Source organism: Muntiacus reevesi, chromosome 13 (assembly GCF_963930625.1).
Source record: "Muntiacus reevesi chromosome 13, mMunRee1.1, whole genome shotgun sequence".
NCBI lineage: Eukaryota > Metazoa > Chordata > Mammalia > Artiodactyla > Cervidae > Muntiacus > Muntiacus reevesi.
The window spans coordinates 12,209,165-12,234,182 of record NC_089261.1 but is presented as its reverse complement, the minus strand read 5'-3'; the positions used below and the strand labels follow the sequence as shown (position 1 = coordinate 12,234,182).

The 25,018-nt window shown below is 53.9% G+C and overlaps 2 protein-coding genes across 8 annotated transcripts in view; one reads left to right on the top strand and one right to left on the bottom strand.

The window, feature by feature from the left end:
* Positions 1–5,069, top strand: part of TPCN1 (two pore segment channel 1) — a 71,161-nt gene extending 66,092 nt beyond the window's left edge. For all 7 annotated transcript variants that reach the window (XM_065903959.1, XM_065903960.1, XM_065903957.1 and 4 more), the window contains 6 exons: positions 194–240; positions 816–884; positions 1,053–1,137; positions 1,908–2,047; positions 2,555–2,635; positions 3,481–5,069. In XM_065903959.1, the coding sequence (XP_065760031.1) occupies positions 194–240; positions 816–884; positions 1,053–1,137; positions 1,908–2,047; positions 2,555–2,635; positions 3,481–3,600 (542 nt within the window). In that variant the 3' untranslated portion in view covers positions 3,601–5,069. The remainder of the gene's footprint in view (positions 1–193; positions 241–815; positions 885–1,052; positions 1,138–1,907; positions 2,048–2,554; positions 2,636–3,480) is intronic.
* A 1,140-nt stretch (positions 5,070–6,209) lies between these two features.
* Positions 6,210–25,018, bottom strand: part of SLC8B1 (solute carrier family 8 member B1) — a 29,674-nt gene continuing 10,865 nt past the window's right edge. The window contains exons 3-16 of the mRNA XM_065904555.1: positions 24,153–24,305; positions 23,997–24,049; positions 23,775–23,832; positions 23,551–23,677; positions 23,290–23,457; positions 22,224–22,331; positions 20,310–20,369; positions 19,891–20,021; positions 18,012–18,153; positions 15,007–15,128; positions 13,016–13,169; positions 11,847–11,927; positions 10,417–10,481; positions 6,210–7,357 (exon numbers count right to left, since the gene is read on the bottom strand). Coding sequence (XP_065760627.1) covers positions 7,160–7,357; positions 10,417–10,481; positions 11,847–11,927; positions 13,016–13,169; positions 15,007–15,128; positions 18,012–18,153; positions 19,891–20,021; positions 20,310–20,369; positions 22,224–22,331; positions 23,290–23,457; positions 23,551–23,677; positions 23,775–23,832; positions 23,997–24,049; positions 24,153–24,305 — 1,620 coding nt within the window. The 3' untranslated portion in view covers positions 6,210–7,159. The remainder of the gene's footprint in view (positions 7,358–10,416; positions 10,482–11,846; positions 11,928–13,015; positions 13,170–15,006; positions 15,129–18,011; positions 18,154–19,890; positions 20,022–20,309; positions 20,370–22,223; positions 22,332–23,289; positions 23,458–23,550; positions 23,678–23,774; positions 23,833–23,996; positions 24,050–24,152; positions 24,306–25,018) is intronic.

Below are 25,018 nucleotides of genomic sequence, written 5' to 3'. Positions count from 1 at the left end.
AGCCAGGCCAAGATGGGACCACTTCCCATGGGGTGGGCGCTCTGGAAGGGTCTTGGCCACTCTCTCTGGAGCGCATAGCCCAGGCTGGCAGACAGGTGCATGGTACCCAGGATAGGTGGAGAGAGGCCACTGACCCCACTCTGCAAAAGCGGGTCTGATTAAGACGCTTCTGTGTCTCCCTTTTGTTTGGCAGTGACCTTGTTCGAGCTCACGGTCGTCAACAACTGGTACATCATCATGGTAAGGACCTCCCCGTCAGCTCCTGGGGGTGTCTGCCCACCATTCTCTGCGGCCAGGTCTCCCCTCGCCCAGCCCAGCATGGGGTGCTTTGCTCTCCTATCCCCCGCAGGGGGTGGGGTTCTGCGGGAAGACCAGGATATGGGCTGAATCCAGGGGCCACCCCACCGTTAGCTGAAGGTGGCCTTGCTCCCCACCCTCTCTGCACATCCCTCACCAGCCAGGAGAGGCCAGGCAGCCTCTGGTCTCTGTCCTGCTCCCACCACTGAGGTGCGGGGGGACTTGCCAATCAAGGAACAGTGTGGCCAAGGTGCTTGGTTGGTTTTTCCCAGCCCTTAAAGTCTTCCAAAGGCTTCCTGCATTAGTCCTGAACCGTTAGCTCTGGGCGGGGAGGCGTCCAGGCCTAAGGAGCACAGAGGAGCTTTTATACTCAAGGAGCCAGGTTGGCCTCCTTTGTCTCCACAACTGAAGGCAGAGCAGGAAGGGTCTGCAAAGAGCGGGGGCCATGGTGAAGGCTGCGTAGACAGAGCATGCCCGCCCCCAGCGCTCGCTCACCGCCTGCTTCCCTCCGTCCGCAGGAAGGTGTCACCTCCCAGACCTCGCACTGGAGCCGCCTCTACTTCATGACCTTCTACATCATGACCATGGTGGGTCGGGGGCTGCAGAGTGCCCGCCTTCCTGTCCTCACAAGCCGCCTCCTCACCGGGCGCAGCTCTGGGAGGAGGGGGCCGGGGACACATCTGGCTGGGCTCTGGGGCCCCACCGCAACTCACAGCGCCCCATTCCCCTCTCCTCCTCTCCCTGCGCCTGGCCAGGTGGTGATGACCATCATCGTGGCCTTCATCCTCGAAGCCTTTGTCTTCCGAATGAACTACAGCCGCAAGAACCAGGACTCAGAAGGTCAGTGCAGGTGTCTGCCGTCTGCTGCGCTTCTGTCTGTCCAGCTGTCAGCTTTTCAGCTGTCTGGATGTCCAGTCTCCTGCCTGTACTGCTTACCAGTCTGGCTCATCTTTCTTGACCTCTTATTTGCATTATTTTCAAATACTTCATGACCAAAAAAATGCCCAGGATCTCATCTTAAAAACCAGAACAATACAGGTCAGAGATCACAGGCCGACTGTGACCCCAGCAGCCCTCTGTCCCACCTTTCTCATCTCCCAGTCTGCTCACCCCTTAGCAGTTTCTTTTAGTTACCGTCCCTGTGTTCTTAAACAACATGTTTGTCCTCTGGTTCTTGATTTTAAATGCTGTAAATACTGTGGGCCGCAGAGCCCATAGCAACTTGACAGGTCCCCGGCTTCAATGACTGCCTCCCTTTTCCCGGGTTGCGTAGCTTTCTGTGAACTGATCCTCTGTTCTTTCCAGATTCTCCATCAAAACCGCCACATCCCTACTGCTACTTGTTTCCAAATCTCTGTCCTCTCAGGCTACCTAATCGTTTTCTTTTGACTTGGGGACAGCCTTCTGCAACCCTGTGTCCCCTGCTGACCTGAGCAGCGCTCCTCACAGCACCTGTGAAGTGCAGGAAAGGGGGGGGATGGGAGTGCTAGATGGTGGGGGTTGTATCCTGCAGATCCAGGGAACCTTAAGCTCCCCATAGGGGCAGCAGGGAGGCTGGCTAAACCAGACCATGCCAGGCACCTTCCCACTGCCGCCCTCCCCTCCCGCAGTGGACGGTGGCATCACCCTGGAGAAGGAGCTCTCCAAAGACGAGCTGGTTGCAGTTCTGAAGCTCTACCAGGAGGCAGAGGGAGCCAACTCAGACATCACCCAGCTACTCAAGATCCTCTCCCAGATGGACAGATACGAGGTGGGGAGCCAGCCCCAGGGCCTTGTCCAAAGGAGCTTAGTGCAAACCCTCCCCCACTGTCCATCCCCTCAAGTTTGTGTGTGTGTGTGTGGCTGTCCTGGGCCTTAGTTGTGACATACAGACTTAGTTGCCCCGAGGCATGTGAGATCTCAGTTCCCCAACCAAAGATCAAACCCACGTCCCCTGCATTGGAAGGTGGATTCTTAGCCACTGGTTGTTGAGTTGCTCAGTCATGTCCAACTCTTTGCAGGCCCATGGACTGTAGCCTACCAGGCTCCTCTGTCCGTGGGATTCTCCCAGCAAGAATACTGGAGTGGGTTGCCATTTCCTTCTCCAGCTTAATCACTGGACCACCAGGGAAGGCCCCTGTCCCCACAAGTTTTAGTGACTTTTTCTTTGGTGGGGGGGCACCTTTGCAGAAGCCAGAGGAGCAGGTGAGGCCTGCTGAAGCTGGGCACCAGGGCCCAGACTCAGGCAGGTCCCTGTAACCTCTCCATTCTTCCCTAGCAAAATACCGTAGTGTTTCTGGGACGGAGATCAAGGACCAAAAGTGACCTGAGCCTAAAGATGTACCAAGAGGAGATTAAGGTAGGAGCACCCCAAATGCACTGCAATCTACTCCTACCCTGGAGTCCTCCCCACTACCGGGTGGGGGCTGATCTCCAGTCTCCGTCTTGAGTTGTGGGGAGTGCTCGGTGGGGAGCTGTGGGATTATCTGTTGGAACCACCACCAGTGGTGTCTGGGACTCGGGTAGGGGTGCTTCGGGGCTCAGCCTTGAACCCTTGAAGCATTAGGTGGCCCCCCTGTCTGCTCTTCCACATGTCACTGACCTCGTCTCATTCTCATCCTGTGAGCCAGCACCGAGGAGGACACACACAGGGCAGAGGGGAGCCTGGGGGGTGGGGGGCCCTGGCCCGCTTGCCAGGACCAGCCTCTTCAAAGAGGGGAGTTAAGAGGTACACTGAAACTTCACACGACTTCATACAACTTGTGAGCTCCAGGTTTTTCGGGCGTAATATAAGGATACCCAGCTCACAGGGGATACATACCACGGAGGGTTGGCGGGGGTACATCCCTTTGTGAACCACACAGATTATGTTCACAAGTAAAGGTGATTACTACTACCTGGGCCTCATTGACAAAGAGGATTGTGCAAAGCACGCTGGACAGGGTTTGCACACCTCTAATTAGAAAGGCAAAGACTGCTCAGTAATTTTTCCACTGAGGGGAACAGTCAGCCTTCCCAGCAGGTATGGGGTAGGGGTGGTGTTCGGTCCCAGTTGGGTGGTGCTGGCAGCAGACTCCCTCCGGCCACCCACAGCAGGCGGAGGGCCCAGAGCTGCCTGGCCTGGGTGACCCCCGTCAGGCTGGGGTTAGCTGGCAGGACTGGGGCGGGGACCTACTCAGCACGCTGTCTGCTCTCTCGCTTTAGGAGTGGTACGAGGAACACGCCCGCAAGCAGGAGAAGCAACAGCAACAGTTCAGCAGCTGCGTGGTCCCTGCCACCCAGCAATCTCCAGGCAGCCGCCAGCGCTCCCAGACCATCACCTAAGCCCAGCCTGCAAAAGCCTGCAAAAGCCATCTCTTCTATGCAATAACACAATAGTATTATTTTACTACAATGTATCAAAGTAATGTATGTGTATATATGTATATGTTATACATATATACACATCCATATATATATATGCACATATTTATATACAGAAAGGAGAAAAAGGCCGACAAGATGGGGTTTGGTTTATAACCGCCTTAACCCTATTTAACCCTGGAAGTCAGCTTCGTCTTGGGGGTGGTCAGGCCACCAAGAGCGGCTCTTAACATGAAGGCCCCTTCACAAGAGCACTTGAATGGACCTGCCGATCTCTGTAGGGCTGGCCTTCACAGTGGGCCCGCGTGCCTGTCCACGCCGTCTTCCTGACACTGCTCTCAGAATCCTTCCCCACCTGGCAGCCTCCCCACTGACCTGCCCTGCGGCCCCTGGCCCAGGGCTCCTGTGTCCTGCTTTGGGGACAAAACCACTTAGGAAGGAAAGAGCCCACGTCCTCGGGTTGGTATGTCTCCAGATGTGATGATCATGCAATGGGTGTTCCCTTGGGAAACCAGTACCCAGCAAGCACCTACCGGAACGTGTGATCCGGGGCCGTGGGTACTCTGCGTGGTCAGATCTCAGCCAGCGCCAGGTGGCCAGAGATGCTGTATCCTGGCTCCATGAGCCTTCACACCTACCATAAGTTTCAACCCTTGTTGCTGAAAATGCTTCTAAGATGGCCCATAGGAGAACAGGCCAGAGGCCAGGCCGGTGGCTACCACCCCAGACCAAGTCCTAAAGTGAATGGGCTTTCTCCTTAAATCCCTTTGCCTTGGGATTGTCCTGTTCAAGCAAAAAGATATTTTGGTTAATTCAGGATTCTGCCAAAGACCGTAGCAAGTCATTCACACATGTGCGTTCTCTGGAAACGGGAACAGAAGGCATGGAGGCTGACCTCAGGTTGTCCACAGCCACCTAATTCGTTGGTCCCCGTGGCCGGCTCTGCCCTCACCTTGAGCGAGTCACTTGACTGAGGTGGGGGCAGGGACTCGGCTCACTCCAAGGTCTCCCCCTCCCGGGAGGAGGATCAGATGGCCTCTCAGTTTCCCGGGGACCTTGGGCGAGTCCTCTGAGATCAGAGCGCCGCTGGGGCGTGAATGCACGGCAGGGCGGGGTTAGCAGCGGTTCAGCTGCAGGAGGCAGCATGCAGGGACGACGGGGCCGGGGGAATAGCCCCCACTGGGCGTCCTGCTCCAACCCCAGCTCTCCAGCTGCCTCCACTGGCTCTGTGAGCTAGGAAGGTGGCGGCGGTGGGCGCAGAGATTCCGCCCTCCCCTCGTTCTCTTTCCAGCGAGACAGGACCCAGCTCCCCTACCCCATCTCCATGGCCAAGTCTTCTCGACTGCGGCCTCGGATGGGCTGATCACTAGAGCCAGCATCCCCTAGCTCTGCCCCTCATCAGGGGAGGAGTGGTGATTTTTTTTTTTTTTTTTTTTTTAAAGCACAGCCCTTTAGGGAAACAAATCACTAAGAACCACTGAGGTTTCCACCAGGAATCAGGAGACGGACATTGTCCTCCTGATCTCTGGGGAGCGACGGGCTGCCACGGGCAGCTTGACACCAGGCCCAGGCCTGGACCCCTTCCCTGCTCTAGAGAAGGACCTTTATTTGCACAACTGGGTGCCTTTTAGCTTTTGTGTATTGAAATGGGCATTCTGGAAGCAGGAGGCAAGGGGCAGCCTTGAAAGAAGGGCATGAGTCCTCCGACCTCAGTATCTGCCCTCAGAAAAGGGGTGCCAGGGAGGCTGAGTGCACCGCCCCCCCACCGCCGGGGTGACGGCTGCTACCAGGAAGAGTGGGGTTAAGTCCAGGCTTCCCAACCCTGTCCTGCGAAAGGCCCTGTTTTTAGTCAGGGACAGGATGGAAGCCAAGTGGCAACAGTGCCGATGGCCCAGACTCCAGCCCACTGGCGGGTGCCCTCATCACTGAGCCTAAGGACAGCTGCCCCCGTGGGGTCCCTGGGGTGGACCCAGGTGGACCCTCCAACTTGCACACAGGCCATCGAGCAGGGAGCGGGTGTCACCCAGGGCTGTGAGCTCCCCCAGCTCGGATGCCCTCTCACCTCCCACATCAGCTCAGTGACACTGACACGGGACGCGCGGGCCTGCTCTGGGTGCCCCACCGCCTGTCAGTCAGCGTCCGAGGGCCCCGTGCCCCGACCCAGCTCTGGGAGGGGGCGCCCTCCGGCCCCTCCTCCTCGCTTCCCTCCCCTACCTAACCCAGCCTTACTCCACACCACGTGACAATCATTTTGTATCGGTAGCGGGAACAACGCTGTAAGGTTTTGTACGTCGGCGATTTGTAACCGAGAAAACCCACCATGTCTGCGGATTTCTGGCATATTAATAAAGAGCCTCCGCTTTGTACGTGTGGCTGCCGCCTCGTGACTTCCAGCAGACACCACTCGGGGGGCTTCCGCGATCGTGGAGAGCAGGGATACCACCTCAGCCCCACCCCTAGACGCGCCACAAAGGCCAGATCCATCAGGCCTAAGAATCTTCGGCCCTGGAACCAACCCCCCATCACCCTGGCCCGGGTTAAGAAGAACTAGTAACAGCTGGGTGTACGTTATTTTCTGTATCCTTGAAATATTTAATAATTACATTCATTGGAAGAAAAGACAGTCGAATCCCTTTACTGCTGGCCTAAGGCATCGAGCAAACGGAAAAGCGGCTTCTTAAAAAGGGGGTCACTGGCTGCCAGCAGGAAGGCACCCGGGAGTGCTCACCACCCTCCCAGAGCTTGCAGGCAGGGGAACCCCAGCCCAGGGCTCCCCCTGAGGTAGGCACAGGGCACTGTCAAACCGACTCCTGTTTCACAGATAGGGAAACCTCTGAAGCCGCAGACAGTTCTAGAGGCAGAGCCTGGAGCTGCACCATCGCCACTGGCTGCTATTGTGAAGCAATACATATTGTGATTAATCTCACCTTTTTCTTTTGGCTTTATTAGCATGGCGACTCAGACATTCACAATTAGGGTCATGTCTCCCATTTCTGCTGGAGGGTGCAGCTCCAAAACTCAGAACACTTTCTGTGCTGACCCGACATGGGCTATCTGCCAGGTCCAAGTCACCCTGACTCCCTAAACCCTGGTTTGGCAGCCCTCTGAGCCCTGAGACACATTGCAGGAAGGCAGCAAGGGGTGACTAACCGTCTCCAGCCCTGAACTCTTTGAGGTCTTCCCGAACCAGCCTGGAAGGCACCCAGGCTTCCCCTTCAATCCAGACCCCGACCTTCAAAAGAGGCTCTGGAGGTAATGCAAGGAAGTCTTCCACCTGCTGCCTGGGACTCTGTCCACAGGGAAGCCCCATCGCCACAGTCCCAGAAACGAGGTTTGACGGTCCTCACTGTGCATTGCAGTGACCTGGAATCTTTGGCAGAGAGCTTGGGCCCCACGAGCTCACCCCACCATTCACGGTCAGGGCCGCGCACGCGGGGTTCTGCAGAAGGCACTTCATCCTCCGTCTCACCGCCTGCAGTGACGCCTCCCGACCACCAGGCGGACCCTGACGCAGCTTCACTCACACAGTTTTCAAGTGAATCACTCCAAATTCAGTGAGCAAGGCCACCACGAGGAAGGTCAGGTAGAGGAGGAGCAGGCAGCAGCCGTAAACTCGGCTCAGCTGGAAGCACTGCAGCAGGACCAAGACCAAGGAACAGACGAGGCTGAGGCCCAGGGTGCCGGCCAAGACCCACACCAACAGTCCGTCCGGCTCCAGCTGCGGGGGGAACGGGGAAAGGCTGCGTTACTGCAACCGACAGTCAAACCGAGGTGTGAGGGCCCCTCGTGAGGGACCAGGGAGGGGCTTTTGGCCTCCCTGTGAGACGGCTCCCCCCAACTTGAAGTTCAATGTTTTTTAAAACACCTGAGCGTGAACATGCACGTGCTCAGTCGCGTCCGACTCTTTTGCAACCCCATGGACTGTAGCCCCACAGGCTCCTCTGTCCATGGGAGTCCCCAGGCGAGAATACTGGAGTGGGTTGCCATTTCCTTCTCCAGGGGATCTTCCTGTCACTGAGACCGAACCCGAGTTTCCTGAGTCTCCTGCTTGGCAGGCGAGTTCTTTACCAGTGAGCCCCCTGGAAGTCACCTGGTATTTGGTAAACTAATTTATATATACATACATATATGTATATGCATATTACATGTATATGTATGTATGTATATATATAAAACACAGTTGTTGAAAAATTCTCCAGCAACACAGAAGAATAAAAGGAAATGAAATAGTCCCCTTCCCACTTCTTTCCCCTCCAGACTTAGCACCTATCTAACACATATGGAAGGCTTAACCCTAGGCACTACGCTAGCTTTTCACACCCACCATGCCCTTTCATCCCCTCATCACGTAAGGAGACCTTCATGATGATCACCAGTCCACAGTCAAGAAAACCAAGTATGGCTGACCCCTGAACAGCACTGGTTTGAACTGCGTGAATCCATGCATATGGATTTTTTTTCAACCATAGTATCTGTATCTTCATTTCACGATCTTTAAGCTTGGGGGAAAAGTCCATGTTGGCTTAAAGATCACAATATGTGGAATCCAAAGAGCTAGGGTTTGAGACTTCCTGGTGGTCCAGTGGCTAAGACGCTGCACTTTCAAGGCAGGGGGCCCAGATTTGATCCCTTTCACTTTCACAATTGGAGAAAGAAATGGCAATCCACTCCAGTGTTCTTGCCTGGAGAATCCCAGGGACGGCAGAGCCTGGTGGGCTGCCGACTATGGGGTCGCACAGAGTCAGACACGACTGAAGCGACTTAGCAGCAGCAGCAGCAGCAGCAGCAGGGAACTAGATCCCCTCTGCCGCAATAAAGAACTGGTATAGACAAATATTTAAAAAGAAAAACAGCTAGGGTTTGAGTCCTGATTCTATCCCAACTCTTTCAGTATCCTGCCCATGGGCCATTCATTTATCAATTCCTTTGCTTTTGAGGCTGGAGAAGGAAATGGCAACCCACTCCAGTATTCTCGCTGGGGAAATCCCATGGACAGAGGAGCCTGGTGGGCTGCAGTCCATGGGGTCGAAAAGAGTTGGACACAACTGAGCGACTATCACTCTTTCATTTGCTTTTGAGGCAGAGACAGCACTATGCAGATTTGTGACATGTGGGGCGGTCAGCACCCCTAATTCCCGCACCGTTCAAGGGTCGACCATAGTACGTGACAGAGCCCAAATCCAAAGTCCAAGCTCTTACCCTCCCCTGCGTCCTCATACAGCAACATATGTCCACACAGATGTGTGGGTACACATGTGCACCGTAAGTCCCGTGTATTCCGTAACCAGACACGGGACCAGACAGTAGGTACGTGTTTAAGAGCAACCTGTTTTTCAGCCAACAGTACAGCGCGGACTTCCTCCTGTGATGACCTCTCATGATGCCCTGTGTCTTACGCAATTAACTGCAGGAGCATTTTCTAAACTCAGCACAAAGGCAGAGGAAATGCAGACACACACTCTACAAGGAGCCAGAGGAAAGAAACACGGCCCCCGGGGGGCCAACCCTGAAGCCTCATTATCTGGAGCTATCCGAGAATCAGGAATGAAAGGAACCTATTAAACCCGTGAGAAGTATAAACAAAATCTGCAGAGAGAGGGTGTTTACCCCTTACAAAGGCAAACTTTTCAAGCAGAAGCTATTTGGCTTATGGGTGTGGCCACTGTGAAAGGCCGGCCCACAGCCAGTTCATTACAAGTCAGCCACGTGTGTATTCAAGAACTAGTGGCCTCCTGGAGAAAGAGGTGGACGACATTGTTCCTATGAATGACTCCATCATTCAGCTGCACATTCCAAGTGCTTCCGCACAATTGGCCTTAAAACCGTCCCCTGGGCCACATGCCCCATCCCATCTTCACCCTTTTCTGGTTTGGCCTCGGAATTCAAGTCCCTGGCAATGTATATGTGTCCAAATCTGGGACACATCTGCTTTGTACGGGGCTCTGTCTGACCTGTGCAATATTTCCAAAGAGAAGAGCTCACCTAGGAATCCCAATTTCTTCTCAAAAAAAGCTGGATGATCTGGCCATAGGAGGCCCATCCAAGTTACCCACACAACTGGGTTACCTGCCCGAAGTAGTGTTTTCAACCTTGCTGGGGACCTGTCCCTCAAGGGTCCTAACCTTCATATGTCTCCAGGGAGTGTATTTTAAAATGCAGATTTCCAGCCCACCAACCCCCTGGAATGCCGGGGTCAAGAGGTCTCAGTGCCCCCAGGGACTTTGCAGAGCCCCTTGAATCCACACAGCCTCTTCTGCTCAGTGCATTTCAAATCTATGGAGGTTCCTCCCTTCTGGGGCTGTCACCAACTCTCTCTCATCCTGGCCTGTCCTCTTCAGACAGTGGTGGGATAAGGTGTTCAGCCTGGCCCTTATCTTGCGTGTGCTTATCCAGGAAGTTGGGGGGTGGGATCAACCCATTTCACAGGTGAGGAAGCTGAGGCTTAGAGACCCTCAGAGTTCTACTTCAGTCAAAGTCCTATAGCAAGACACTTCAGTGATGAGACCAAGACACCAGTCGAGAGCCTTCCTGCCCCTTTCCCTCAAAGTCACATCTTATTAATAATTACTCCATGACCTTGCAAGGAAGGTCACTTTTAACCCTATATGCAAAATATTTTAAAGATATGCTACAAATCAGACGTCACACATCTAGACAAGTCCTCTCCCCAGTAAGTGTAACCTACTGAGACGTGAATGGTCTCCGCTCTGGAGCAGGGAGGGGAGGAGGAGAAGAGACCCTTATGAAGAGGCCCCTTGTTGAGTCATCGGTACCCACCTTCACCTCCATGTGGACCCTGGAGATCTGGAGCAGGCAGCCCAGCCCCACTCCCACCAGCATATCTGTAGTCCAGTTCAGGAAGTCTGATGGAACATAACACCCCATAACCCCGACACACAGCCCACCGACTTTCTTTCTGATCTGTGACTGCACCCCCCTCCCTTCCCCCAAAAGCCCTATCTGAGAGGCCTTATCCAGTTTTAGCACCTCTCAGAGATTGTCCAGTATACATTTTGCCTCACTCTGTAAGGATCGCAGAAAGTGACAAACATTTGGTGCCTGGTGAGATGGAGAAACAGAGGGAATGTGAAGTGACTGGGAGGACTGGTGGTGGAGCATGGCATGGGGGGCACTGCTCCAGCCAAGGCTCAATCCTTCCCACCCCAACCTGAGAGCTCAGGACAGACCACAGCCCTTCAGCCAGGAGCAGGGCACGGTGGGCAACGGGCCTTGACAAATGGCAGGAGGCATCTGCACACGGGTCACATGGCTGGCACAGGGCAGTGCTGGAACTGGAATACAAGACTGCCCAGACTCCAAGCCCTGCCTTTTTCATAGCCCCAGGCTGCCTGACCCTCTCTTTTCTATATAGACCAGGCAAGTGAAAGCCTACAGGACAATCCGGCCCACTGTCTGCTTTAATTAATAAAGTTTTATTGGGACAGTCAGGCCCATTCGTTCATGTATTGCCCATGACTGTTTTCACACTTTAGTAGAAGAGTTGAGGCATAGCAAGAGAGTCCTATGGCCCACAAAATCTAAACTATGTACTCTTTGGCCCTTTAAGAAAAAAAGTTTGCTGGCATTCCCTGGTGGTTCAATGGTTTAGCGTCTGCTTGCTAATACAGAGGACGTGGGTTCGATCTCTGGTCCAGGAAGATTCCACATGCTGCAGGGCAACTAAGCCAGCGTGCCACTGCTACCAAGCCTGCGTGCTGCAACTACCGAAGCCCACGCACCCTAGATCCCATGTTCTGCAACATGAGAAGCCACTGCAATAAGAAGCCCGTGCACTGCAACTAGAGAGTAGCTCTCACTTGCTGCAACTAGAGAAAGTCTGTGCAAAAAAAAGACCCAGCACAGTAAAAAATAAATAAATAATTAGGGGGAAAAAAGAAAAAAATTGCCAGCCCTGACATTTATAAGAGGGAGAGATCTTCCACAAGCTTAGTGTGTGGGCACCTACTGATAATACCTCTGCCCTAACAAGATGAGTATCTGCCGTCACTGCTGTTTACCAAGCACTTCTGTCACTTCATTCGATCTTTACAACAACCTATGAGGTCAGTCCTCTCAATATCCCCATTTTACAGATGAAAAAGCTGAGGCTCAAGCAGCCAAGTCACCTGCCCCAGGCATTCCAGTGAAAGCCCATCCCAAGGGGGAGGAATAGAGCACCGAGCGAAGGGTAACCACAGAAAGGATACTGAAGATGATGCCACCGAAGCAGGCCGAGAACGCCATCCTCGGGTAGCCCTGGCGGGCCAGCGTGAAATCTGAGAAGACATCTGTGTGGACACGAGAGAAGGCCTTGAGCGGTGCGGGACCTCCCCGGCCCTTGTTGGTCACTAGTGGCTTCACTCTTACCCACAGTCATTCGGTCGACAAACACTGATGAATGTCTGCCTGACTCTGGCACTAGCTTGTCCCGGTGCTGGGGGAGGCCACATTGTCCCGTAAGACACAATTCCCTCCTTAATTCTTTTCACCTGCTTCTTTCCCACCAGGGGCAACCTTGTGGGTGTGACAAGCCAGCACCAGTCTTTCACCCATGTCCTGTCCCCTGCTAGCACAGCGCGTGTATGCTACATCACTTCAGTCGTGTCCGACACTGCAACCCCATGGACTGTATGTAGCCTGCCAGACTCCTCTGTCCATGGAACTCTCCAGGCAAGAATACTGGAGTGGGTTGCCATTTCCTCCTCCAGGGCATCTTCCCGACTCAGGGATCAAACCTGTACCTCTTGTGTCTCCTGCACTGGCAGATGTGTTCTTTACCACAAGTACCACCTGGGAAGTCCCAGTATACACAGTACCTCTGTGCAAATTAGGAAAAGGGGGCCAAAAAGGTGAGTGGAAGGAGAGCTAGTTTTGGGGCCCTCGACCCCTTGTCAGCATGCCTGTGGGCAGTATACGACCTGACTAACCGTACTTGGTGGCTCTAACTAAAGAAGGATATATGTATTGGATTGACCAAAAAGTTCATTCCGCTTCTTCTATACTGTTGAGTGGAAAACTCCAAATGAATTCTTTGGCTAACTCAATGTATGCATGAATGCCTACCCATGCCACGCCTATGGATATACTCTGCTGGTTGGCTGCAATGAGCTCCATGTCCCGCCTGAACTCTGGGGAGCCATCAAGTATCTGTGCATCAGTGAGTGGAGAAGAGACTGGAGCTTCTACAGAGTCTCAGGTACAGTCCAGACCATCCCACTCGAAGCCCAGTGATGGTCACTCCAAAGATAGTGGGCACTGAGAGCTGCTGAGGGTGGATGCCCTGGAAGCCCTGCCCACATGTCATTCTGGCTGGGCGGGGGCAAAGAGCAGTGAGGTAGCTGTGCTCATTCCAGAAGCCCACCCAGCCCCGAGTCACCTCCAATGCTGTTCCCCCAGGCCAGCAGCGTGAGCCCCAGGACGGTGTTGCTCAGCCGGAAGACCACACCCAGGGACCGGAGGATGTTCACCACCTCTGTGGCAGCTGCGTTGATCCACAGGGCGCTGGTCAGGAAGCCCAGGAAAGCAAAGAGCTGGGGGAGGGAACAGGAACATAGCCTCAGTTCCTCAGCTATAAAATGGGATGCTCATAGTACCTGCTCGTGAGGTAGTCATGAGCATGAGTTGGTTGACGCAAAGCAGTTAGAGCCTAGCATACAGTAAGTGCTCAGTAAAATGCTAGCTCAGCATTACCATTTTGTCAAAAAGGGGTACATCACAGCTCTCATCAGGCTTTTAGTCTATGGACCAAATGCCACCCCATCACCACAAAAAGAAACTCCATACTCATGAGCAGGTTCTCCCCAGCCCACCCAACCTTCCTCCCAGCCCCTGGAAACCACTCTGCTTTCTGTCTCTCTGGGTTGGTTTATTCTAGACACATCATAAAAATGGCTTCATACAGTATGTGGGCCCTTGTGACTGGCCTGTTTCACTCAGCATCATGTTTTCAAGGTGCATCCATCTTGGAGCATGTGTGAATATTTCAAAGACGAGTAGGAAACGGTGGCTAACGTTTCTGGGTTTCCCTGGTGGCTCAGTGGTAAAGAATCTGCCTGCCAACACAGGAGACACAGGTTCAATCCCTGGGATGACAGGAAGATCCCCTGGAGAAGGAAATGGCAACCCACTCCAGTTCTTGCCTGGAGAAACCCATGGACAGAGGAGCCTGGTAGGCTACTACTGTCCATGGACATGACCGAGTGACAAAAAAACAGCAACATTTCTCTAAATAATCAATTTGCTGAAAATTCAAATTCCTTTGGGTTGGTATATTCATTCAGAGTTTCTGAAAATAAAGACTAGAATTTTTAAAAGCAATAATTAGTTTAAAAAATTTAAGTAAACTTTAGGAAAAAATTCTCTGGACAAACTGCCTAAAAAATTATTTAGCGTCCTGCAGAATGGAGAGAATGGTGCAGGGGGGAACACTCCCGAAGACCAAACAATTTTACCACTGGGATGTGATCATTAGGAACTCAGGTGCCTTCTAGTTACAGTGGTGGAAAAGTCTGGTAGATCTTCAAAAAAATGAACATACAGTTCACATTTGACCCACCAGTTTCACTCCTAGGAAGAGAAAGGAAGACACTGAAGAGAAATGAATCATTTCTACACAAAAATTCCTAAATCAATGGTCATGGCAGCATTGTTCATAATATCTAAAAAGTGGGGGGGGGGGGGAAACCCAGGATTCACTCACGGATGAATGGATAAACAAAATATGCTATGCCTGTACAATGGAATAGTATTCAGTCACGAAAAGGAATGAGGTCCTGACACATGCTACAGCATGGATACACTTGAAAAACATTTTGCTAAGTGAAAGAGGGCAGTCAACAAAAACTGCATATTGTGTGATTCCATGTATGTGAAATATACAGAACAGAAAAATCTAGAAAGACTAAAAGCAGACTGTGCTGGCCGGGGGAGGACAGAGAGTGACTGTTAACGGGTACAGGGCTTCTTTTTTGGGGTGATGAATCCCAAATTGTGGTGATGGTTGTACAACTCTATGAATATAATGGAGTTGCCATTTCCTTCTCCAGGGGATCTTCCTGATCCAGAGACTGAACCCAGGTCTCCTGCATTGCAGGCAGACTCTTTACCATCTGAGCCATCAGGGAAGTCCTATGAATATAATAAACATAATTAAATTGTACACTTCGGATGGGTGACTTGTATGTGGGTGTGAATTGCAACTCAATAAAATGAAGTTGTTACCAAAAAAAAAAAAACTTGCACAGGCATAAAATCTCTTAAAAGTGGCCTTAAAGACCTGTTATCATGGAAAGTGATCAGTGGCCTAACAGTCCCAGGATATCTGCCTGGGCATCCCCGCTCCCAGTCTGGAGAGCCGAGGTTTCTTACCCAGTGAAACCTGGGGGGCTCGCTGTTGGACGTGGCAAAAAAGGTCACTGCAGCCAAGGCTGTGCCCGCAATCACCACCACGGCCCAGACGGGAAAGAGGCCACCTATCTCATAGACGCCATCTGCAGAGGGATGAGAAAGGGAGCTGGTACTCTCCACGGCTTCAACTTGGCACCTCCTCCTAGAAGCCCCCTTGGCATGATGGAGAGGGTGTGGAGGGGATAAAACCCACGGATAAAACTCAAACAACTGTGTGGATGTAAGGTAGAGACCTCCTGTGTGCCCAGCCCTGTCCTAGGCACTTCAGAGAGACAGAAAAATTGAAGACATAGCCCCTGCCCTTGAGCTACTCACACTGGAAAGACAGACATGAAAAACAGACTCTCCAGCTTGGAAATAATATAGGAATGTAAGACCACTTACTCCTACTATCCTTTCCCATGTCCAAGGCAGACATCACTAATCAACCATGATGCTTTGGTCCACCTGAGCTTCAAGGGAGCACCCTCCAGCCAGGCATTACCAATGGATGGGCATGGCTCCATGATATGACCTGTACAGTTGAACTCAACCTTACTAATTCTGGCTCTCTTGAGAAGTCTGCTTTATGAACCAACCCACTACAAAGCTACAAAGGTTTTAGAGGTTTCATATTAAAACACCTAAGGCAGGAAACCCTGCAGAACCCTGTAGAACACTCTAGAAATTTCCATATACCATCCTTTCATCACCAGTCTTAAAGGCAATGGATGATTCAATTGCCCAGACACATGTAACAAGACTTTTCTTCTTTCTGTAGTCCAGCTCATGGGCTCATAACATCAGTGCACTAAGGAGAACATAAGGGGATGAATATATAAAATCGTGCACATAATACATGGCAGGAGATTTTGGGGGGGCAATTTTGACGGATGTGACTTTCACTTGCAGAGCTGGCTTTGGAACTTGACACCTGGGTGAGAGGTCCTTTCTCTGTATTTCTCAGTCCTGTGCTGGAGGAATTTCAGGAGGAGACAGGGGCATGGGGTCTTCTTGGAGGCTGAGGATGTGAGCTGAGTTGTAAATAGAGCAGAGCACATGGGTTCCATGGGCAGAGGGAAGACATGGAAGGGAAGGAGTTGAGCAGACTTGTGTCACCGAAAGTAGATAAAGGGCTGGGGAAGGTGGCTGGCTCGGGATCTCAGAGATCTCGAAAGATGACTGGGGGACATGGCCTTTTTCCAAGAGGCACTGGGGAGCCATGGAGGTCTTAGAGTGGGGGAGTGACCACAACATGTGACAAGTGGCACTTTAGAAAGATGGCTCTGGGGACTTCCCTGGTGGTCCAGTGGTGAGACTCTGTGCTTCCACTGCTGGGGGCATGGGTTTGATCCCTGACTGGGGAACTAAGATCCTGCATGCTGTGTGGTGTGGAAAAAAAAAAGAAAGAGGGCTCTGAGGGTGGCCTTGAGAAGACAGATGGAAGTTGACAGTGAGATTGGGAGGTGAGATTGTAATGCCTGGCTGGAGGATGCTCCCTTGAAGCTCAGGTGGACTAAAGCATCATAGTTGATTAGTGATGTCTGCCTTGGGCATGGGAAAAGACAGTAGGAGTGAGTGGTCTTAGCCATTCCTATCTTAGTTTCAGGCTGGAGATTCTGTTTTTTCATTTTGACTGGCAGACATGTCACCTCCTTGGGCAGGTGACCCCCTGCTGGGCTGACCCCTAGATGGAGAGAACCCCCAGACCTTGGGCAGGGTGCCAAGTCTGGGGCTTCTCTCTATGCAGGGGTCAACCTAGAAGCAGTCACAAATGCTTTAGCCTGAACCAGTCTTTCCCCTGCACGGACATGCTACCACTAGACGGTGTTGGGGTAAGTGGACAAGACACTAAATATCATAGAATCACATCTCAGGAAATGGATTCCCTCTTCAGTACTCTCACTGTAACAGAATTAAATATCTTAAGTGTACTGGAAACAAGGCTGGTTTCCTATTGATGCCGGTGAAAGAGATTCCTTTCCAGTACATTGAAGTTAAAAAAAAAAAAGAACTGATTAAAGAAAAATATCAAATACAACAGTTTAGAATGGGAGAAAAATCAAGACGTTCTTGAATGTTGAACGCTTGGGAACCCTTCTCTTAAGAAGCCACAAGAATGATGACCCAAGTCCCTGGGGGACTGGAGAGGCAGGGCTGTCATGAACCAGCCCACTGCACCACTAGGGGGCGCCCTTCCCATCTCTGGGGTCACACTGACCGACTCCTTCCTCCGCGACCATGTCTTCCCATAAATTGGAGGAGAAATAGAATTCAGCAGCCTTTTCATCCTGACGCTCATTAGCAGAAAAAAAAAAGCTACATCCAGCCCTGTATTTGCTACCAAAACCCTACCACCACCTCCAGGAGATGCCCCTGGGTTGAGGGGCAGGAGCCAGAGGACAGAGAGAGGATTGGGCAGCATGAGATACTCAAGTCGGACAACAGGAAGAACCTGAGAAGGAGGAGTCAGAAGACGCCTGACAAGACCGGGCAGCGCTCGGGCCAAAATGGATCAGAAAAGGAAAGCCTGGGGCAGACGGGGAAGGCTCAAGGCCGGCGGGGACCACCCAGGTCACTCAACAGGCAGCGGAAGGGTTTGTGAGGAGCCGGTCAGCGGGCACCAGCACGAGGCGGGGCGGGGGCAGGGTTGCCTCTTCTCAGCTTCCACCAGCTCTGCTGTTAGGAATGCGGGTCAGATTATCTTGAGAAATCCAGCCCCGGATTTTGACATCAACTCTGTGAATTTGGGAACGCAAGCAAACGCGCCAGAGGGCGGGATTTGGTCCAAGGGCCACCAGCCCGTCGCTGCCCTCTGGAGCCAGTGTGAGCGGTGGACCCCTGGAGGCTCGTGGCACAAGCACACATTAAGCGTCTGCTGTATGTCCAGGACCGCCGGCTGGTCCCGGGTCCCCCGGGGTGGCTGAGAAGAGAACGTCGGGGATGCGGGCGGGAGGGGTGGGCCGGCCGGGGGCAGGGACACTCACAGGCCCCCGACTGCAGGGTCAGGGTCAGGAACAGGGGGCTGATGACCAGGTGCAGGCAGTTGAGGGGCCGCTTCCAGTTCCTGTCCTCCTTGTCGGGGTCCATGACGGGGACGGTGAGGAGCAGCAGGAACTCCACGGGCAGCTGTCAAGTGCGGGAAGGCAGGAGGGTGAAGGCAGGGAGGCCTGTGCCTGGCCGCCACGCCCCGAGCTCAGTCACTCGAGAACCAGGCTGGACTTCCCCGGTGGCTACGAATCCGCCTGCCAGTGCAGGGGACACGGGTTCGGCCCTGGGTCCTAGAAGACCCCACATGCCATGGGGCAACCAAGCCTGTGCGCCCTGAAGTCCACGCCCCGCAACAAGAAGCTCCATGCTTCTCACTGCATGAGAAGCCCACACGCTGCGACTGAAGCTTGCCACAACTAGAGAAAAGCCCGCATGGCAGTGAAGACCCAGGATAGCAACCAACCAACCAACCAAGGAACAAGGCGTTACTGCCGAAGCACCCCCCGGGCGCAGACCCCCAGGCACTTCTGACTGTGGCTGTAACACACTGCCACCGACCGCGTGCCAACACTGACGGCACCCTGAACAGGAACTCTTAATTTTCCTACCTTTCGGATTAAGAAACTGAGGCTCAGAGAGGCTAAGAAACTTCTCCAAAGCCACACAGGAAGGTATATGAAACCAGGATGCAGGGCCAGCTCTGACGGACTTGGTACCTGGTGTTTCACTTCACTTGTGTTTTTAGCCAACAGCTAAACTCCTAAAAACACCTGTGGAGTGCTTACCATATGCTAAGCACCAGAACCAGTCCTTCACACAGATTAGTTCATCAAATTGTCACAACCACTGTGGTAGGCTGGATACGGTACCCAACTCTTCAATCTCCCTCTATCTGTTAACAGAACTGAACACTCCCACACTTTTGTCAAATGACTAGTCTGCAGAATATATTTCCATCCCACTGATGTTGAACTTGGCCATGCCGCTTGCTTTGGCCAATGGGCTGTTGGTGAATGTGATGTGAACAAAGATATAAATTGGGCTTGGGGAGTCTGCCTTGGTCTCTTCTGCCAAGAAAACAGCATACTCCCATGGGTCCCAGAAGGAGATATGGGGCAGACCTGAACCACCAGCCAGAGTCATCTCAGAAGACTGGATGAGAATAACTCTTGTCATCATATGTCAGTGAGATGTTGGGGGCTGTTTTTTACACAGCACTGCTGCAGCACTAATTTACTGATACAAGGATTCCAGAAGAAAGGTTCTATCATTATCCCCATTTTGCAGTGGAGGAAGCTGAAGCTCAGAGCGGTGAAGTGACTGGCCTGAGATCATGATACAGCCAGAGCTGTCATGGGGTATAAATATTAGTTGTTCATTATCTGCCCTCTGGGTCTGAGGAGGCCTGAAAGGTATCCACACTGGAGGGCTATGAGGTGAGACCTCTGACTTTCTGGGTCTGGGTGGTGGAAGGCACTGCAGTCCTGCCTCATGGAAACCGGCCTGCTCACATCCGGACCTCAGGAGACAGGTAGCCCAGGGAAGCAGTGAGCGGTCAGAGAAGTGCTATTTTGATCTCATTTAGACTCACTGTAACCCACACTCTCGCCTTCCCCAGTTCCCGGCTCTCAGCAGGTCAACCTCCTCTCTCTCTGTCCTTGGGAAGATGCTCCCTTCCTTCTTTGCGGGGAGGAGTCTGAGCCATGCTCCCTGACTCACATTCCCCCTGGAGTCCCAGCTCATGTATTTCCCCATCAAGTCCTCAGCAGGGCCCCCCCACCCTGCCCCCCAACCTCACTGCTCAGGAGAAGGCGGAGGGGCCACTGTCCTGTGCTGTCAGCAAGTCAGAGGCCTGGCCCCAGGGTCCCCCCTGACCTTGAACACCTTGAGGACCCTCCAGTACACGGGCTTGGTCCTCCACTTCCTGTAATCCAGGGGGTTGAGGGCCCGCACCAGGATCTGGGCCGTGGTCTCCGGGTACAGGAGCAGCGGCCGGTACTCTTCACCTGGGGGCGCAAGCGGGGAGGGGCAGGTGTCCGTGGCTGCTTCGGCCTCTGGGAAACCCTCTCCCTTCCCTCCCACCAGTGACCCCAACCCCTGGGAAGAAGGAAAAGGCCCAGAGCCTGGTAAGGGGCGGGGAAGGCAAACCCAGCTCAACCTGCAGTCAGAGGTGTTCACTGCCTCCTTCCTGGGCTGGGGGGGTGCGGGGTTGCTGGATGGTCCCATCACCCACCTCTCCAGCCCAGTCCAGCTGGCACCCCCACCCCAGCTGGGCACAGAGTCCCCGGACTCACCATAGTCATAGCTGTTGGTGTTAGAAGACACCCGTTCCTCCTCGGAATCAGACAGCATCTCTGTAGGAGAGAGCGGAGTTTCCCGTGAGCCAGGTGGGGCGCCCAGGCCCTCCCACCACTATTCTAGGGTAGGGCACCTCTGGGACCGCTCGGTATTCAGGGTGCAAGTGTCCAGGCCCCCTCTGTATCATCGACTTCTCAGCAATCACGCTGTACGCTCAGGAATTCTTACAGACTCAGGAAGTCTAACTCACAAAACATTTTCAAATATGGTGAGGCGGCAGTGAGGTCAAATTTAATACAGCCACCTGAAGACAAAACTCAAACATTTACTGATTTCCACGTTGCACCTTTCAGAACTTGGAACCCAACATATTTTTCTTTTCCAGTCTGAAACTTCTCTCAAGAGTCCTCGGGATTAGAGGACCGAGCCCTGCAAAGAAAGGCTTCCCAAAAGGAAAACGGCTGTTCTCAAGTGAAGAATGCTAGCCCTGGTTCTGCCTCTGTGTAACTCTCCAGGCCTCATTTTCCCCTTCTGTTCCAGCCCAGTGGGTTAGGATGGGTTTAAAAGAGAGCACAGAGTACTATGTGCTGAACTCTGAAGGCCCAGCGGATAGAGAAGAGAGCAAAAATCATGGTAGACTTCCTGTAGGGGGAGTTATCAGCACCCGTGCCAGGACCTCAGGAAATGACACAGTCCGGCCCTCTGGAAGCTCACAGTCCGATAGATAGAAACATAAGCAAATTAATAACAGAATGAAGAGATAAAGGCTGTGCTGCGGTGAGTCTGAAAGCTGTGCAAGCCCAGAAGAGACACCTGGGGGTCTCTGCAGAGCTCCCTCCAGGCTGAGTCCTTAAGTCTTTTCAGAAGAAGGACACACCAGGGAAAAGGGACATCACACGCAAAGCCTGGAGACAGCCAGGGGGAACGTGGCATGTTCAGGGAGGTGGGGCTGGCCCTGCACAGCTGGGGAGTGGAGGCTGGGCTACGAATGAGTTTGGAGAAGAAAGCTGAGGCCCAGCACAAATGGCAACAGGTCAAGAGCAAGGTTCTCAGGCTCACATGCCAAAGAGGGCCAAGCACGTCATGGGAACAAGTGAAAGAGGCTTGGGGGAGAATTCTGGCTTCCCAACATCATCAGGTCTGTCCACGTCGGGGTTGACGACAGAGAGCACTGGGGACTGGGGTAAATGGGGGAACCATGCCTTTTCCTAAGGCAGAAGCCCCATTCAGCTCAAGACATGTAACTACAGATGTGTGTGGGGGGTGTGTGTGTGTGTGCGCACTCAGTTGTATCCGACCCTTTGCAACCCCATGGGCTGTAGCCTGGCAGGCTCGTCTGTCCATGGGATTTCCCAGGCAAGAATACTGCAGTGGGTGGCCATTTCCTTCTCCAGGGGATCTTCCTGACCCAGGGATCAAACCCACGTCTCTGGGGTCTCCTGAATTGGCAGGTGGATTCTTCACCACTGCGCCACCTGGGAAGCCTGTGGGTTGTATATGTGTATGTATTTGTGAATGTGTATTTGTATGTGTTGTGTGTGTGTTATGTACGTTCATGCATTTGTGAATGTGTGTGTTGCATATTTCTGGATGTGTGTGTGCATGTATTTGTAGATGTGGAAGCACCTGGCAGGGGGCACATTCTAGGATGCGGGAGGTGACAGCTCTTAGGAAGATCTGTCCCAGCAACAGGCAGGAGCACGAAGAACTAATGAACTTGGACAAGCAGGTGATGACAAGGCTTTAGCAACACAAGCGAAACCATGGAGGGGGGACCTTGGTGGAACAAGCATAAAAAGCAGGAAGAGGAGACGGCTGGCACAGGCCTCAGAAGACAGAGGCGGCAGCTTCTGGGCATAGAGGGCGCCAGACCCAGGGGTCCTCCCGCGGGGGCTCCATTCAGACCTTACCTGGAGTACCTGGCATGGAGCAGACCAAGGATCTCCTCCGCTGCCACTGGTAGATCCAGGTGCAGAGAACCACGGTGACCACGTAGAACATGTAGAAGCCCAGGTAGCCTGCGGACAAGGGCAGCACGCCATCACCAAGCGGCGTCCTGGTTGCAGGGCCCACAGACCAAGGGCACCCAGTTCTGTCGCTGGCACCTGGCGGCAGCGGCTGTCTGTGTACCTAGCCCAGCTCAGCCGGCAAAGGGCCATTTCCTGGAGCGCCCCCCTTCCCCTCTTTGGCCCTTATTTTCTCCCTACCAACCCCGCCCCTGCCTTCCCCCCGCCCAACCAATCCATCAGTCAACAGTGGGTGTCACGCCTGGCACAGACAGTGGCCTCCAGGACACAGTTCAAGTGCGAAGGGCTAGTGTCCTGTCTGTGCCCTGGGAGGCTGATCCCCTGCAGTATGTATCCCCCAATCTCTGGCTGCCCTGGGCCTGCCCACGGAGCCCCAAGAGCGAATCAGAAGGCGGCAGGGCAGGGTCTGGGGCACCCCCTCCCTGCTGTGGGCCCTGTCTCTGGCAGGACCCGTGACCTTCTGCAACTCTCACTCAGGCTGGGTGACCCCCGGTCTGGGCCTGGAACCCTCCAGCATGCTCCCGGAACCTTCTGCACCTTTCAGGGGCTCCCACTGCTGCTGGCCCCTGGTGTCTCTGCATCGCAGCCCCCCTCCCTGGTTTTTCTCAACCCTCTATAAGCCGCCCCTCCCCATCCATGTCTTTGGAACCATCTGGATGGAGTGAGTTGCTGCCGGGACCCTGAGGGTCACAGTCAGCATTGCGACTGTACCGCTCATGAAAACTGGAAATTGTGAAAACCCAGAACATCACCCCGACTTCGCCCTGCCCTCTTCGGTGATCAGAACCACTTTCATGCCCAGGCCACCATGGTTCCAAGCAGCGCTTCCATCACTCGGACCCACAGGTGACTCTGTGCCCTGCAGACCACCCGCTCCCATCACCCCCGCCCCGCGCCTCCCAGCCATCAGCGCTGGCGATGACCCCGCCCCGGCCCCGCAGCCGCTCACCCAGGGCCCACGCCAGCGTGACCCTGCCGCGGTAGAGCGCCGTGAAGATCAGCAGCACGGCCGCCATGTAGAAGACGATGTCTCTGAGGAAGGGCCTGGAGGCCGCCGTGAAGGGACGCAGGATGGCGATCCCGCCGGCCACCACGGTGGTGACCAGCACGCCCGCGCCTGCGGGAGAGGAGGCAAGGCTCGGTGCCCCCCGCGCCCACCTCCGGCTGCCCTCCCAGCCTCTCACCCGCAGCCGGGGCCGCTCGCTCGTACCAAACAGGGCCCCGAAGGCCAGGCCGGCTGTGCGCGGGTCCGAGAAGGCCACCAGGGCGCTGAAGATATCCGGGGCCCCGTTCCCAAACGCCAGGAAGGTGACGCCATGGGGGGACATGTCAAGGGGCTCAGGGCAGGCGCTCCGGCTGGCCCAGGCCCGTCTCCCAGCCCCTCGCACCCTCCGGCCCTCCCTCCAGGGTACCAGAACTGGGCCAAAAGGATACTGCCACGTTGTGCGAAAGCTTCAGCGTGGTGGAAATGGCCGACAGGTTAGGGCAGAAGCTATAGGGGAAAGGCCAGCGGTGAGTGTTTCCACGGCGAGTGGCTCCTGCCCCGGGTCCTTCCCCCCAAGCCCAGGGTGGCTCCTCCCCAAGTCAACCTCCCGCCTCCCTGGGACCCCCGCTCTCCCGTCTACGAGCTGGACATCAGGCCAGGGCCAAACTCACAACTTCGCCGCGGTGACTCCCAGAATCAGAAACAGATAAAGCAGCCAGAAAGCCTGGGCGGGGGTGGGGGGAAGCCAGAGAGGGGGAAAGAGCATTAAGCCCTGCTGGGGCCACGGGCCCCTCTCACCAGCACACCCCCCCGGGGCAGGGCCTCACGTAGAGGGTGATGGCCAGAGGGAGGAGGCGGGCTGGGAAGTGGCAGAAGATGCCCTCGAGGTAGTCCAGGTAGCCCCCGTCACTGCGGCAGTCGGGGTTGATGCGGACGAAGGCGCAGCGGTCAGAGGCGTTCAGGCCACACACTTCTCGACACTGCGGAAAGGGAGGTGGGGTGGGGACATCAGAACCCACCGCCCCGTGGTCCACTGGACCAGCCCCACCTAAGCAGTGAAGACAGCCTCCTTCAGCCTGCTCCCTAAACCTCCCAGGCTCCAGCTGCACACCTTCATGTTTAAAAATAAACGTGTACTTGAAATGAACACAAGTAAGTCATGAATTTGTTGTTTAGTCACTAAGTTACGTCCGACTCTTCGCAACCCCAAGGACTGTAGCCTACCAGGCTCTTCTCTCCATGTGATTTTCCAGGCAAGATTACTGGAGTGGGTTGCCATTTCCTCCTGCAAGGGATCTTCCCAACCCAGAGATCGAACCCATGTCTCCTACATTGGCAAGCGGATTCTTTACCACTGAGCCACCTGGGAAGCAAGTCATGAATACACATATTTAAAACAAAACAGGAAATTTCCTGGTGGTCTAGTGGTTCGGACTCAGAGCTTTCACTGCCAGGGCCTGGGCTCAATCTCTGGCTGGGGAACTCAGATGCTGCAAGTCATGCAGCATGGCAAAAAAAAAGAGAGAGAAACAATATGTAACGATTTCTAAATTCTCCTTTCTCATCCCTGCCCTCCATAATCCCACCTCTCTCCTGCCATGATCAGCTTGAAACAGACACTTCTCAGTTTAATGACATTTGTAGATACATCTTAGTACAGAGTTTGTTTTGTTTTATAGAAATGGGTCTGTCC